Here is a 14,340-nt window from a genome sequence, read left to right as displayed (position 1 = left end):
GCACAAGATTACCGTTTGTATCTTGCAGGGGCCCTACATTGCCTGGTGCCCTCTTCTTGCTCCCAATATACTTGATAAAGGACTTTTTGTTGTTCTTAATCCTGGACACTAGCCTGAGTTCCATCTCTGCCTTGGCCTTCCTAATAGCCCTCCTACACTCACGGGCCAAGGAGTACTCCTCCTTGCCTTTTAGTCCTCAGGTATTCCTGTATGCCCTTGCTGAGCCAAGGGGGTTTCTGAGCACTCTTACCCGCTTTGCTTCTCCCAGGGACTGTTATCCTTTGGGCCTGGAGGATCGCCCCCTTAAGGTACGACCATCCCTCGTGGACTCCCGTCTCCTCTACCTTCTGGGCCCTCAGTGCCTCCCCCACTAGTCTCCTGAACTCATTGAAGTTGGCCCTTCTGAAGTCAAGGGCTTTAGCCTTGGTGTGAGCCCTAGACGCCCTGCATTGGATAATGAAATCCAGCAGGTGATGATCGCTATTGCCTAGGTGGTCAAGGACCTGCAGTCCCCTCACCAGGTCATCCCCATGGCCAGGACCAGGTCCAGCAAGGCGTTACCCCTAGTGGGGCTGTACGCTTCCTGGATAGGGTGAAGGTCCTGTAATAAAGCCAGAAACCTATGCGAGCAATCAGACCTGAATGTCTGCTCCTCCCAGCAAATGTCTGGGTAGTTTAGGTCACCCATGACAATAACATCCCTTGACCTAACCACCTCGATAAGCTGACTGGAGAAGTCCTGGTCTAGCAAACTTCTAATATAGCAACGTAAGAAGTGCAAAATAAGTTTTCACAAACTAAATTATTTATGTAACGGTTATTATGTTATTACAATTACATAAAAAAAAGACTCTGCAACAACAGGAAAAAATGTTAAAAGCTAGATTTTCAAGAGTGCTTGGCTCAGCAGTTTTTGGGGCCACTTTCAATGAGAACAGCAGGATGCTGAGTGCTGTTGAAAGTCTGACCCATACTTTCTTAGATCCCAGTCTGGCAAACACTCAGCAGAACTTTATATACCCGAGTAGTTAAGTTAAACTATTCAAATGTATAGATGTCTGCAGGATCAAGATTTTGTGATGTTATTTAAATGCGAAGTAATCCACTAAAAATCAGAAGTGGTTGCACTGCCATGCAGATTCAGACTCATAACTTAGTACAGTAAACAGGCTTTTTCCCTTTTTGTGTGACCATGACCTATTTATTCACCAACTACTTCTGGTCACAGAGGAACACTTCCATCTTCTATATGGGCTATTTTTCAGAGTAAATAAAAGACCATTATGATGAGAAATGTAATGTTGAAAGTTATTTACAGTAAGCAGCAGTGAAAGTAAGGAAGTAAAGTACAGCAACATTTTGTCAGACAGTCTGAGAACAGTAAAGTTGCACTGGACCTCAGAAGTATAAAGGACCAAAAGGAAAAAAACATGGCCCACTTGTCTTTGTAACCATCACCTGTGCTTTGTGAAACAAAATTCTAAGTGAGAGACTTCAACATTCTGGAAAACGTTGCTCAGACTTCCCCTAAAATCAGGGCAGACAAGTTTTCAGCAGTCTGTCTACAAAGCCAGTTATCTACAAACACTGTTGTAGACTGTAGGGGGTTAATATTCGGTCCCGATTTTCTTCATACTTTTCTGTCATTTTCTGCAAGTCGTGGTCTGCCTCAATCACCTGGAAAACAGGAAGTGAACATTAGAATGAGACGCTCTGCAAAAACATGCTCCATCATTTCATAAGATGATGCAGCTCTAGCATTTAAGAATCAAACAATGGCAGGGGGCCCAGAATGAACCACTCCTAGATACTTGGCCAGTTTGTTTTCAGTGCAGGGATAGGATTTAAAAATCAAACAGTGTTTCCTACTGTGAGTAGTCCCTTCCCCTTCCACCAGCCCCCTTTTTGCAAGTTCAAACTCTTATGCTGGACATGTGTCAATGCCTCCAAGTTTTGGAAAAATACATTTGTAACTTTCACAACTAAATCACAAAATGTTAAAATTCAAAGACTGAGGCTTTCCCCTTTTTTTTTTTCCCCTTTGCTGAACCAATTATAACTGATCAACTATACTTACAAGAACTGGACAGGAAATGTTAAAGAGTGTCCGTTTAACGAGCCACTCCTCATAGAGCTCATGGATAGCTTGTAAATATTCCTACAAAAAAGGCATTCAAACAACATGAATTCATACATACATTATAACTAACTACAGAAATCATATATTTAAACAAACTGAAGTAAACTAAGAGGTCAATGATTTACATAAATTTTGCACATACCCAACAGATACCAGCAAACATTCAACATAAAAGTTTACCTTTCATGGGCAATTTGGCAAATGGAGTCATGCAGGTTTTTATTATGTACTTCACTGCCATGACAGATCACACAACATGTCAGAAATCTTTACCCAATATTTTGATTAAATTATTTCTTCCTAGAGAGCAGCTTCGCTGCAATTCAAAGCAAATATCATATGAAGCATTTAGGGTTTGGGTATTTTTTCTTTTCTTTTCTCCTTTTAATTCTAGCTTCAGCAAGCAGTACTCATTGAAATGATGCCATTGCCACATCATGGTGAACCCACACTGAATCAACAGGAGGTGGAATCTCATAATTTCTCCTTATTTACAATGTCCAGCCTTTTCTTATTCCCACTGATAAAGAAATGAAGAATCACAAGTTTTTGAGCTTAACTAGGTATTATCGTATACCATTATATTGATTTAGCCAATGAGGGCCTCATCCAGACAAGATCAAGGCTGCTATTTCTCTTCCAGGGAAGGCATGTAACTTAACACTAAAAGAAAGATGACCACCATGGAAGGATGAAACGAGGACAAAAAGGAGAAATGAAACACTACTTCAGAGCTGCTTTTTTTGCAGATACTTTTTCACCCCCTAACAGTCCCAGTTAATTTTCTTCTACTTCCACCCACCTTCTTTAAAAGCATTTTTGCTTGTCAGCCACTATTAGCTGTTCATGAGATGACTTAACCTTTCACATTCACAATCGTTTTCTCTCAGTAACAAGGAGAGACACTGCAAAGTAACACACTGTGTCTCTTCAAAGCTACTGCAATAAAATAGCAGAAAGGGCTTATTCTCCAAGGGAAAATTTCACATGGTTCTGGATTTAGCTCTTTGCTTCCATTCACCACACACATTCCACCTACCCACCTGCCACAACTGTAAAAGCACTGTAATACGCAGCCCATTCCTCATACTATCCTATTTACTGCTTGCTTAGTGTTTCATTAATAGAAGACAGTAGTGTGTCACTCTATTAATAGAGTGAATACACACTACTAGACTATAATGCTACAAAGATGCCTGCCTCTTCTTCCTAATACTATTTCTTTTTTCTTATTCTATATTAAGGAATACTTATAAAGCCTTCAACTACCTGAAAGGAGGTTCGAAAGAAGATGGAACTAGACTGTTCTCAGTGGTGGCAGATGACAGAACAAGGATCAACAGTCTCAAGTTGCAGCAAGGGAAGTTTAGGTTGGATATTAGGAAAAATTCTCTCACTAGGAGGGTAGTAAAACACTGGAACAGGTTACTCGGAGAGGTGGTGGACTCTACATCCTTAGAGGTTTTCAAGACACAGCTAGACAAAGCTTTGGCTGGGATGATCTAGTTGGGAATGGTCCTACCTTGAGCAGGGGTTTGGACTAGATGATAGGGCTGTGCGAAACGGCTGCATTTCAATTCTGTTTCGGATTTGAACATTTCAGAGGACAGCGATTCCTTTCAGTGTTTCAGCTGTATCTGTTTCAGAGACTCAGCTCTGCCAAATCTCCTTCAAATCTTGTTTCGAATGGGCTGCAAGCTTCACACAGCCCTACTGCCCAGCTGGACAGGGCTGCAGGGCCCCAGCAGGGAGCAGGGCCATGGGGGGCTCATCCGGGGGAGGGCCACTGCCCTCCATGCAGGCGAGGAGACCCCCATGCAGATCTCTGATCCCTGTTACACTGAGTCGCAGGGCAGGGAAGCAGCGCAGAGCAGCGAGCAAGCCTGCTACTCCCTGCCACGCGACACGGCTCCACAGGGAGCAGAGATCTGCGCCAGGGGTCTCCTCACCACCGCTGCCCGTCTCATGCTGCCCCAGATCTCTGCTCCCTGCTGAGCCAGGTTGCATGGTATGGATCAGCACTGCCCTGCCACACAACCTGGCTCTGCGGGAAACAGAGATCCGTGCCAGGGGTCTCCTTGCAACCACTGAATGCCCGGTGCAGCCCCGCATTGCCATAGATGTCTACTCCCTGCAGAGCCAAGATGCACAGAAGGGCAGCAGTATACAGCTGTTTCCCTGCAAGCCCAGCTCCGAAACTGCGAAATTTTCTGAAACATTTTGGATGCCTGGTTTCATTTCCGAGGTGTTTCGGAGCCTTCCATTTCAATTCGGATTCGGTGTTCCGGGTGCCAAAACGGCCCAAAACACCTCCGAAACAAAATGGCTGCTGAAATTTCGCACAGCCCTTCTAGATGATCTCCAGAGGTCCCTTCAAACCCTAATTTTCTTGATATTAGGAATACTAACTCCTAATACTACAGCAAATGGAACCAGCTGGATCACACTGCAGCAAGGCCAAGACTTTACAACTGAGCACACAACATGATAGCCAAAATGAGCCAAACACAAAGCAGTCTAGTTTGCTTCCTAAGGATCTGGTCTTCTTACCATAGGAATGATCTTTTCCTCTTTTCTGCATCTCCTCTTTAACCTCTCGTAACAAATTTCAGGAGAAGTCTGTAGATAAACTGCCATAAAACAATGGAATAGATATGTACAAAGATCATTTTTTAGAAAGAAAATGGAGAAGGAATCTGCTTCAAAACCAATGCAAGAATTATCTATATAGGAAACCTCTGACTTGGGTACCAGCTAGACTTCCACATTATTGTTTTAATGAATGGCCAGCAATGAAACCAATGGATTTGCTTTCAAAGGAAAGCAACCATTTCCAAAGTCCTGGTGAAGGTTAGATGAAGCACAGCAATGAAACAGCAAGCACTCCAAAGGCATTTCCACCCTCCAACACATACATGAAGAAAATGTTTCTAGTATTATAGGAATTATGTAGAACTCAATAGAGATTGTGGCAAAGTGGGTATCCTCGCTAGCCACTGCTAGCCCCCAACCTGCCTCTGGGCACGCCGCTCGCCTGTTTCACCCACCATGCCTTGTTGGAATAATAATATGCTGTTAAATAAGGCAGGAGGCTGCCCATTACTGCACCCCCATATTTGGGGGAGTTCGTGGCTCCGTACCTCCCCTACACCATGGCCCAAGCCTCGCAGATGGCATCCAGATGTTCCAGTGTCCCTGGCCTACAACTGGAGCATGCTTAGGCCATGCTGTCAGGCCTCAGTCACACGCACATTCATACCACCCGCTTCTCACTCACTCCACCCTCTCTTTCAGGGTCTCTCTCTCACGTCGACAACTTATGCCGCCTTGCTCCCTCTAGGAGCAGGCACCCTTTGGCCATAGGCTTAGCTAGTCCATTCCTTGGGTGGCAGACGTACCGTCTGTTGGGCCTCTCCCATGACCCTCACTGGGATAGTGGCCAACCAATTACCTGACCAGGTTTAAGCATACTCGGGCCCCTTCCGGGGTAACACTCAGGGTCTGTATGTGTACTGGGCTCTCAGCCCTCTAGTTCTTCTCCCCCTCTACTCAGGGCTCTACACTGCCCCCTTTACTCGGGGTCTTGGGGCTTCCCTCCTCGGGTGGACTCAGGTGGCCGTAGCCATGCCTGGCCCCCTCTACCTCCGCTGTCACCTGACCCACCCAAAGGTGGGAGCTAGGGTTAAGGTGCCCCGACCCACCTTTCACCAGGGTGGTAACTGGCCTGGCATTTCCTGGGGGCGCCTACACCACTAAGAGCCCCACCAGACCACCCACTCCCGGCAGGGTGCAGTTTTAGGTCATGCCCAGGACCAGGAGCCTCCAAACCATCCGCTACAGCTCCTGCCCTTACCTACAGTTAATACCAGCAGCCTTGCAGACAGGCGGTGGTGTTGCCTGGCCTTCCAGCAGCAAAATGCCCTATTTATATGGGCAGCCCTTAATCCAAAATGGCTGCCCTAATCCGGCATCTGCCGGCTGCTGGGTTCAGGCCCTTGAAGTGGCAGACACAAACAGTATCCTGACACAGAGATAGATAGATCAATCTATAATTTCATTTTTTTTTACCCTAATACAAACAAAAAACCCACACAAAAGGGAGGCAACAGTTACAAACAATATATCTTACCTATCAAGTCAACTGAAACATCAATATTCTTCTTGATCCATTCAAACCATTCAGTTAGTACTAGGTAATCCACTTCTGGCATTCTCCCACTGCAAACAAGAAAAGTGAGCCATTATATTATTTATAAACATCCTTTATCACACAGCCATTCACTGTACCGAATATGGGGTCCCATTCTAAGCTTCCAGACGCATGACTTGCACTGGTGTTTAACCTGTGACCTCACTAAAGTTACTCCTGATTTACTCCAGCATAAGTGAAATGAGATGCTGACCCATAACTTCCCTAGACACACAAGGACCCATAACAATGTTCTCAGACTGAACGCAAGAAAAGCTAGAATTATTTTCTGGCCCTAAATGGATTCTGACCAATATAAGCCTTGCTGCTTAATAGTTAACAGTTTCATTATTGTTGTTGTTTAATAAAAACAAAATTACTTGGTGAACTAAGTAGGCAAATGTTCCAACACTCACAATTAAACAGTGACAATAACAAATTAGCATCAAATGATATTTCTAAAATTCCTCCCAGCAGGATTGTTACGAATACATTTGAACTGTTGCAGTGTGCAGAGCCATAATGCTTTGATTTACTAAGCAAAATTGACAATTCATTATAACACTCCAGTCACCAAACAAAGAGCAACAAGACTCATATTAATGGCATCACATAAATATGACTTTTCTTTCTATGTGAGAAGGATTTATTAGAGGAGAGAAGTGCTGAAATATTCAAGATGGTTAATTTGAGCTCTACATTCATCACACAGTATAAGACTGTAGACAACTATTCTAAAATGATCTTAATAAGAATAATAAAATATTAAAGCAACTGTCATATAAATACAAGTCAATAGAAGACTTGTGTATTAAGGATGAAAAACCAAGTTATTTTTTGATTATGATGTCTTCTTGCCATGCAGTGGAAACTGCAGCCCCTTCCTAAAAGAGAGACTGTAACAGAAGCACAGTGGAATACAAAGCAGCAATGTGAAAGGCCTTCAGCTCTCTGCTAATAAAATGGATGATGGCTGCAGTTCTCAGATGAGCTTGAAGTAAGAGACACTACGGGCTTTTAAACCATCCTTCTGGCAATATGTTTTGATCACTGCCAGGACGGACAAAGCACAATGTACAGAGGAGTACAATATTGATAATGAGTAAACCAAGAAAAAGAGCAAAATCATGATGAGAAAAAAAAATAAAAAGATACCCTACCACCCCCATCCTTCCCTGCTATCCAAATGAACAGCTTGTCTCAACAGTTTGTAGAGAGGAAAAGAAGAAAAAAAAAGGCAACAATTCATTTTGAGCAACTGTTGTTTTTCTAATACCCTTAACTAGCAAATCTCTGTGTCACAATCAATAATAATTTTTAAAGGTTATATTTTAATAGCACAAGCCAAGAAATAGAAATAAGATTGATTCCACCACTTATATATTTGAGAAATATGTATTTGAGAAAAGTGGTAGACTCAACCTTATTTCTGTTTCTTGAATGAGAGAAAAGAGAAGGCTGCACCCAAACACAGATAAAAAATAAAACACAATGAAACATAGTCTAGTGGAAGACTACTCTGCAAACCTCTCACATTCAGCTAGTTCTTGCTTGTTAGAGTGATACTAGTTAAGTCAAAAGAAATGCTTGTGTTCACCGTCCACAAAGTCAGGAACAAGATTCAAAGTACTAAAAGGTGCTTTATTTCTGAAATTCTGACAAGGACATGACTCCCCCAAAGTAAAACTGGTACGGCCAAGGTTATCTAATAGTGGACGCGTCTACAAAAGACGTCTACTGCAGAGCTGCTTAATTAGCTCCACAGTAGAGTCTCAATGTCTACATGTGCGGCTCTATTAGGCTGCAGGAAACTAATCAACTCCGCTGCAGGTTAGTACTTGTAAATGCAAGTACAACTGTATTGCAGAGTCCTTTAATACACAGCAACACACATGCAGATGCTGAAAGAGCTGGCTGGGACATGAGGGTGCTTCAGTGCCAGGGCTGCCTGCCAGCCCCGTCACAGCGTGTTGAGCTGGGACAGAGCAGCCCCCCGCTGGCAAGCTTACCTGCCTCCGCTTCACACAAGCCCCCTGCCAACATGCTGTAGTCTCAGGTGCATGTGTAAATGCAGTGCCCAGGAGCATATGTCCTGGAGTTTATTGCTCTGTGCTAATAGCACATGCAAATGCACCCAATGTTAGCAACTTCCCATCCCAAACGCCAGTGTGAATTCAAATGGAAAAATAAATTATTAGTTAATATTTGTCATGTATATATGCCTAAAACTGCTAAAAAATAACACTTGTTTCTATTTCAATGCTAAATACAAGAGCTGGAATCACAATAACAATATAGAATGATTTGCATTTCTATGATGCCTTTCACTGAAGGTAAAGGCACGGTAAATGTTGCTGATTTAATCCTTGCAACATCTCTATAAAATATTCTTTCTTCACAGGCTTTCCCCCAATGAGAGAGATGAGAAATTAGGGACAGAGTGACTTTATGAGTGCATACCCTGAATCAATGGCAAAGGTGGGAGGAACACCTGGAACTCCTTACCTCCCAGTCCCTTCCTCCAGGATTAAAAGTTATCTTCCTTGAGAAGAAAAGTTTGTTTAGACTGGAGATATGGACCTGGAGATAGAGACTTTTGCTGTGTATAATATAACCAGTGTTCTTCTACAGAATGTCTACCCAGCTCAGAGCAGCCGGGGGCTTCAGTACCCCCTTTATTTATACAGCCTTTCATGCACTTGTTAGTGTCACAACCCAGTGATTTTTGTGCCTCGGCACTATGGAATTTCCTGGCCACATGAGAGCTCCTTTGCGCAGCAGAACACTCTGCCGTAATTGAGAGCCCGCGTGCAGGAGATAGTTCCCGCCAATTTACAGTTTCCTTTGCAGGATGCATTTCTTCTTTGCAGCACAGAAATGCACGGTGCAAAGAGTTCCCGCTATTCGGATGTAAATTTGTGCCCCGCAATTGGCCAGTGCTAAATTATTCACACGTGGCGGCTAGTAATTGGCTCGCTGGCCATTTAAAATTCCGCGCAACTTCCACCCAAGTCGAAGAGCTTTGAGCACGCTGCAGAGTGCCTCTGAAGTTATCTGACTTGCGGCTGCCGATCGATAGACTGATCACCTATCGATCTTTCTTCCCGTCACCGAGCGCAACCCCGACGTACCCCTTCCCCCCCGGCTTCGAATTGCAGACGGATTAACTGGCTTGGGCCCCGCCAGCTGGAACAACTCGCGTGGTTGTTCCGACGACCGGACCACCTGCGTCGTGATTGCAAGCGGCGTGAGTAAAGTTTTTTACAACCAATAAGTTGTGTCTGCCTCTCCATTCACCAGCCCGCCCTAACGTATGACCAATTTCTAACATAACTCGAGTCGGCTCTGGCCGTCCGAGACAGTTAGCAAACCCTTTAAATAAAATACCCACCTACACTGATTTTAAACCAAGACTCTCATTGCTATATGTAGGGACCTATTCAATTTGTGGTTTCATGGACTTTGAGGAAACCCCGAAATTGTGGCTGAAATCTGCAAAAAGACGACACAAAAAAAAGCTTAATACAAATAAAATGCTGGCTCCCCAGTGGAAGCCAGTGGTCCTTGCTGCTGGGAGGACAAGGCACCAGCTGGCAGGGTGGCACAAACGCAGCAGTCAAGAAGGTGGCTACCCCCTTGTCCCTCCACCAATCAGCACCAAGGGGCAGGGTTGCCATAAAATGACTGTAGAATTAAAGCTTCACGCCGCAATCAACCCATAGTGAAAACTGGTAAATCTCCCTGAAATTTAGGTAGACCCCTAGCCATATGTGTACATAGTCTCTACACAAGAAAGGTTAGTTGGATCTGGATCTCTTAATCAAGTTCCAGCAGTCTTAACCTACAAATGTCTTTCAGGTTAGTCAAACTTCCCAGGCACCCAATGCCAAGTAACCAACTCCCACCTGTAATACTGGCAGCCTACTCCTAGGTTTTCTTTGTGGCTGTTGGTAGTTTTTACCTAGAGCAGTGGTCACCAACCTGGGGATCCTGATTGACAGGTAGATCCCAGAGCCTCTTTGGGTAGATCCTGGGCTGGAGGACAGCTGGATGCACGCACATACGCCAGCCCCAGTAGGTCGATCTGTGGAGGAGGGAAGGGGTAGGGGCCAGATCAAGGCCCCCACGGGGAGCAAATGACCGTGCAGCCCAGCCAGGAGCAGGGGAAGGTACGTGGGGCCACAGCCTAGCTGGGTGATGGGACGATTGGAGCCCAGGGGCTCCTCCAGGGGAGCAGGGGGGCTCCCTCCCCATCTCTACAGGGGTGGAGGCAGCTGCTGTTGCACCTTGAGTCCTGCTGCAGCTGGCTACATGTGGGCACAGCTCAGCTCAGCAGAGGGGACTCGTGTGGGGGCAGCCCCAGCCCAGCCAGGGGCGAGGCGGGGTGCGGTGGCAGTAGATCCTGGGGAGCCCTTTACTACTAAAAAGTGATCTTCGCCATTGAAAAGGCTGGAGACCACTGACCTAGAGAACTGACCCATTACCTGGCTAAGGGCTAGGATCTTTAAGCCAGACTCAACTGAAGAGACGCAGCTAACAGTAGCAGAAATTCTCTAATGGCTGCCTCAACTCCATAGAAAAATCCTCTATTTGTCCTGTGGCTCCTCTATTAGCAAGTGACTACTTTCCCAAGCTTTTAACTTAGAGTTTTATGAGGTCTAATGGAGCAGTTATTTTCCTTAATTTCACCAATTTTTGCAAGCAATTGAAAGGGTCACCATAAACTAGAACAACTGCATAACTCACCATTGTATGTATAAGGAATCAGAACTTATTTCTAGTAAGGTTCTCATACTGCCATTACTAAAAAGCAAATCATTTTATATCTTAGTTGATAACTTAGAAGAAGGAGCCATATTACTGACATCACATGGCTAAAGGTCTCCATTAAGCAACCTGGAATTACATTAAAACCTTCCACAGCATTCATTCTAGTTAGCAAGATAGCAAATATATATCTGTGTACAGCACTCAGATCACCATTCTTAGGGCTATTCAGTACAGTACAAGTGTCTGAAATATCTCTCCTGTGATTTCTAGTGTGTACAGGTTGTTTATCTACCCAATATCCAAACTCCGGTGCAACTACTAGACTTTTTCAATGGTTTAAAAATCAATCATCATCATTCATACTGTTTTTATAAGTATCCAGAAAATCTGGCCTTCTATATCTTAGAAATAAACACGATTACAGTAACAGAGCCAATGCAACTATAACTAAGCAAATTAGTTACATGATTACAAGACACTTCATCTTAGAAGACCCAAAATAGCCCCTAAAAGACATACCCTGTCACATACGATCCATCAAAACTTTGTCATTTACTCACCATTTCTCCTTCTCCATGTTCTCCACATTAGTTTTCCAAAACCTAAATATAACCCCTTTCACAGACCAGGCAAAAAAGATGCAGTATCTGCCACCATTTAATTGGACTGGCTTCTATTCTACTATAGAAAGTCAGAAAATAAATACCACGGTCCTAATCCAATTCCGCACCCACACATACAGAGCTGAAAGGGGTAAAGGCCTTTGTAATCCCCCCCTTTTTTTCTTAAAGTCAGCAAATATAGCCCAACACATATATAATGCATAGCATTTTAGCAACAGACAGGATTTTCAGTTCCTGTGACACAAACATTTGGGCTAATGTTAAAACAGATTATTTGGATTCAGATTTAGATATAAGCTTAAAAGCAAAAAAATTAAACCCAAGTACATTTCTTCTGGATACAATGTGATAAACAGCAGTTTTCAACTGCGATGCTATTCTTTACATCTTAGCAACTCTCATGAAAACACAGAAGCAACTCAACACACACACGTATAACAAACTAGCTTGTGTAGTATGGATGCCATCTTGTGGCAAGCAGATATTTCTCCCCAGAAAAGGACAAGAAACATGTTCTTTGCCCAGCCAAGAGTATGACAAACCATAACTCATTTCTTTCAATTTCCAATTTATTTAAAAAAAAAAAAAAGTCGGTATTGTAAAGAACAATCAGGACTGACGAACTGTGTTATTTCAAATGAAAAGGCACTTGGTACCCAGTCAATTTACTGCCTCTACATGCTCCGTCTCAGGCTGTGGTCTCATCAGTTCACACAAGTAAGCAGGACTGGGCCATGGTCAATACACGGCTGTTTCCCTAAAGAACCCCAAGTCTGCGGAAGGAAGTGACCTCTCTAAATCAATAGGTAGCACTCTCCCTCAACAAGGGATCTGGAATGATTTTAGGATACTGTGCTTTGGCATGAGCCAGATTTGGAGTCGACTGCACTGAGGTCCTAAAAAATATATCACTCAAGTCTCCATTTATAAGGAAAGGCAATTTAGGCTTCAGACCCTGGCCAAATTCTAGCTGGGTTCATTTATGCACGTTCAGTTTCAACAGCATTACTCTTCATGTCCTGTCTTCATTTGTAATATATCTTTTTGAATGCAATAAAATATCTGTTGTGCTTCAGCCCATCAATGACGGTAATAAATAAATCTGTTGAAGAACCAATATCCTAAGTATCCGGTGTACATTTCATCCAAAAGACTCCTCTAATCATTCATATATACAGAGGCAAATTGTCCAGACTCTACTTACCTATAGTCCTTAAAGATAATAGCAGCACATTTGAGCAAAAAAATTGACTCTTTAATACAATTACTGCCAATTTCATAATTATTTAAATATAAATTACCAAAGAAAACAAAGATGACCATTTTATGTTTTACTTTAAAAGCTCTATTAAAACAAGAACCTGAAGTAGTGTGTACTGTACCTTCGATATAAATTTTCAACAAAAATGTTTTTTGCACTGTGAATTGACCTCTCCATCATTCTTATGGGGGAAACCTACAAAATAAAATCAAGAGCCATTGACTAGTTTATGTTCTCCAGCACTGTTCATTTCTTTCAACCCATAATAGTCTTTTTACCTCCAGCTTCATGGTCACTGCATTATTAAAGGCCCTACACTACACCAAGCTGTTTTTTTCCAAAGTTGGAAGTCAGACTATTTGCTTGTTCAGAACAGAAGAAATCACTCAGGAAAAATTAGGTATATAAATCTTGGATTCTAAGAGCAGGAGTTTCCTGACATGCTAGCCTTATGGAAGATGGATTAAAGCTGACTGCAGAAGCACCAGACCCAATACCAGCAGGCTAATCACCAGCTACTTAATTAGAAAAAAAAAAACCCTGTGGTCCATTAGAAGCCGCAGATGAACAGGACTGCCACTGCCCAATTTGTAGGTGTTTATAGCACAGGGAAATCACAGAAACTATGGAAAGAAAAGAATTTTAGACCCATCTCTAGTGGGCTACTCCTCCTCCTCCAGCAAGGTCAAAGCAGTGACTGCAACTGGTAAGTTGCACATCTTTTTCTGATGCACCACCCAAATGTGCTTCTCTTCTCTTCCAGTGTTGCCTCACTCCCCAGTTTTTTTTCCAGTCAGCTATTTCACACAGAACTAAGGATCACACAAATTACAACTGTCCCTGCGAGGGCGAGATAGGCCTAGCAGCAAAACAGAAAGTAGGATGCAAGGGAATTTTTAGGTTTTAATAAGGTCTTAGGTACGTTGCTTGCTAGTGACAGACTGATTTTCAAATATTAAAAATCCCAAATGGAAAAGAAATTCTGGGCGTTTCTGTGCAGCTGAGCTGGGAGATGCCCAGGATATGAAAGTGTCTTCTGGAAACCAGGCAACCCCAGGTGTCAGGCATGGTATGTGCTCCTTTGCATGGTGACATCCTGGAAGCCTTCAGCTCCTAGCTGTTTCATAACAGCACTGGTTCTTTCTAGAGTGCTCTGTAAGCCAGAAGACTGGAAGACTTCCACTTCCTTAGCCCCCTATATTATCTACAGGAACACAAGAGAAGAGACTTCCCTCTGCCCTGAAGCAGCACAACAAAGAGGGCTCTCTTGTGGCTGTGAAAGCCAAAGCTGTGCTATGAAGTATGGGATATTGAGGTACAGATGTGGAACGCAAAAACAGACCAAGCACCCAAGGAC

The 14,340-nt window shown here is 43.4% G+C and overlaps 1 protein-coding gene across 1 annotated transcript in view; it reads right to left on the bottom strand.

Annotated features, from left to right (window-relative positions):
• Nucleotides 1–484: 484 nt before the first annotated feature.
• The window catches only part of TK2 (thymidine kinase 2, mitochondrial), a 22,678-nt gene continuing 8,822 nt past the window's right edge, over nt 485–14,340 (bottom strand). The window contains exons 6-10 of the mRNA XM_025209493.1: nt 13,105–13,178; nt 6,270–6,358; nt 4,691–4,770; nt 2,078–2,158; nt 485–1,677 (exon numbers count right to left, since the gene is read on the bottom strand). Of these exons, the coding sequence (XP_025065278.1) occupies nt 1,579–1,677; nt 2,078–2,158; nt 4,691–4,770; nt 6,270–6,358; nt 13,105–13,178 (423 nt within the window). The 3' untranslated portion in view covers nt 485–1,578. The remainder of the gene's footprint in view (nt 1,678–2,077; nt 2,159–4,690; nt 4,771–6,269; nt 6,359–13,104; nt 13,179–14,340) is intronic.

This window comes from Alligator sinensis, unplaced genomic scaffold (assembly GCF_000455745.1).
Source record: "Alligator sinensis unplaced genomic scaffold, ASM45574v1 scaffold170_2, whole genome shotgun sequence".
In the NCBI taxonomy this organism is placed as follows: Eukaryota; Metazoa; Chordata; order Crocodylia; family Alligatoridae; genus Alligator; species Alligator sinensis.
Note: the sequence above shows the minus strand (reverse complement) of the source record. Positions and strands in the feature narration are given on the sequence as shown.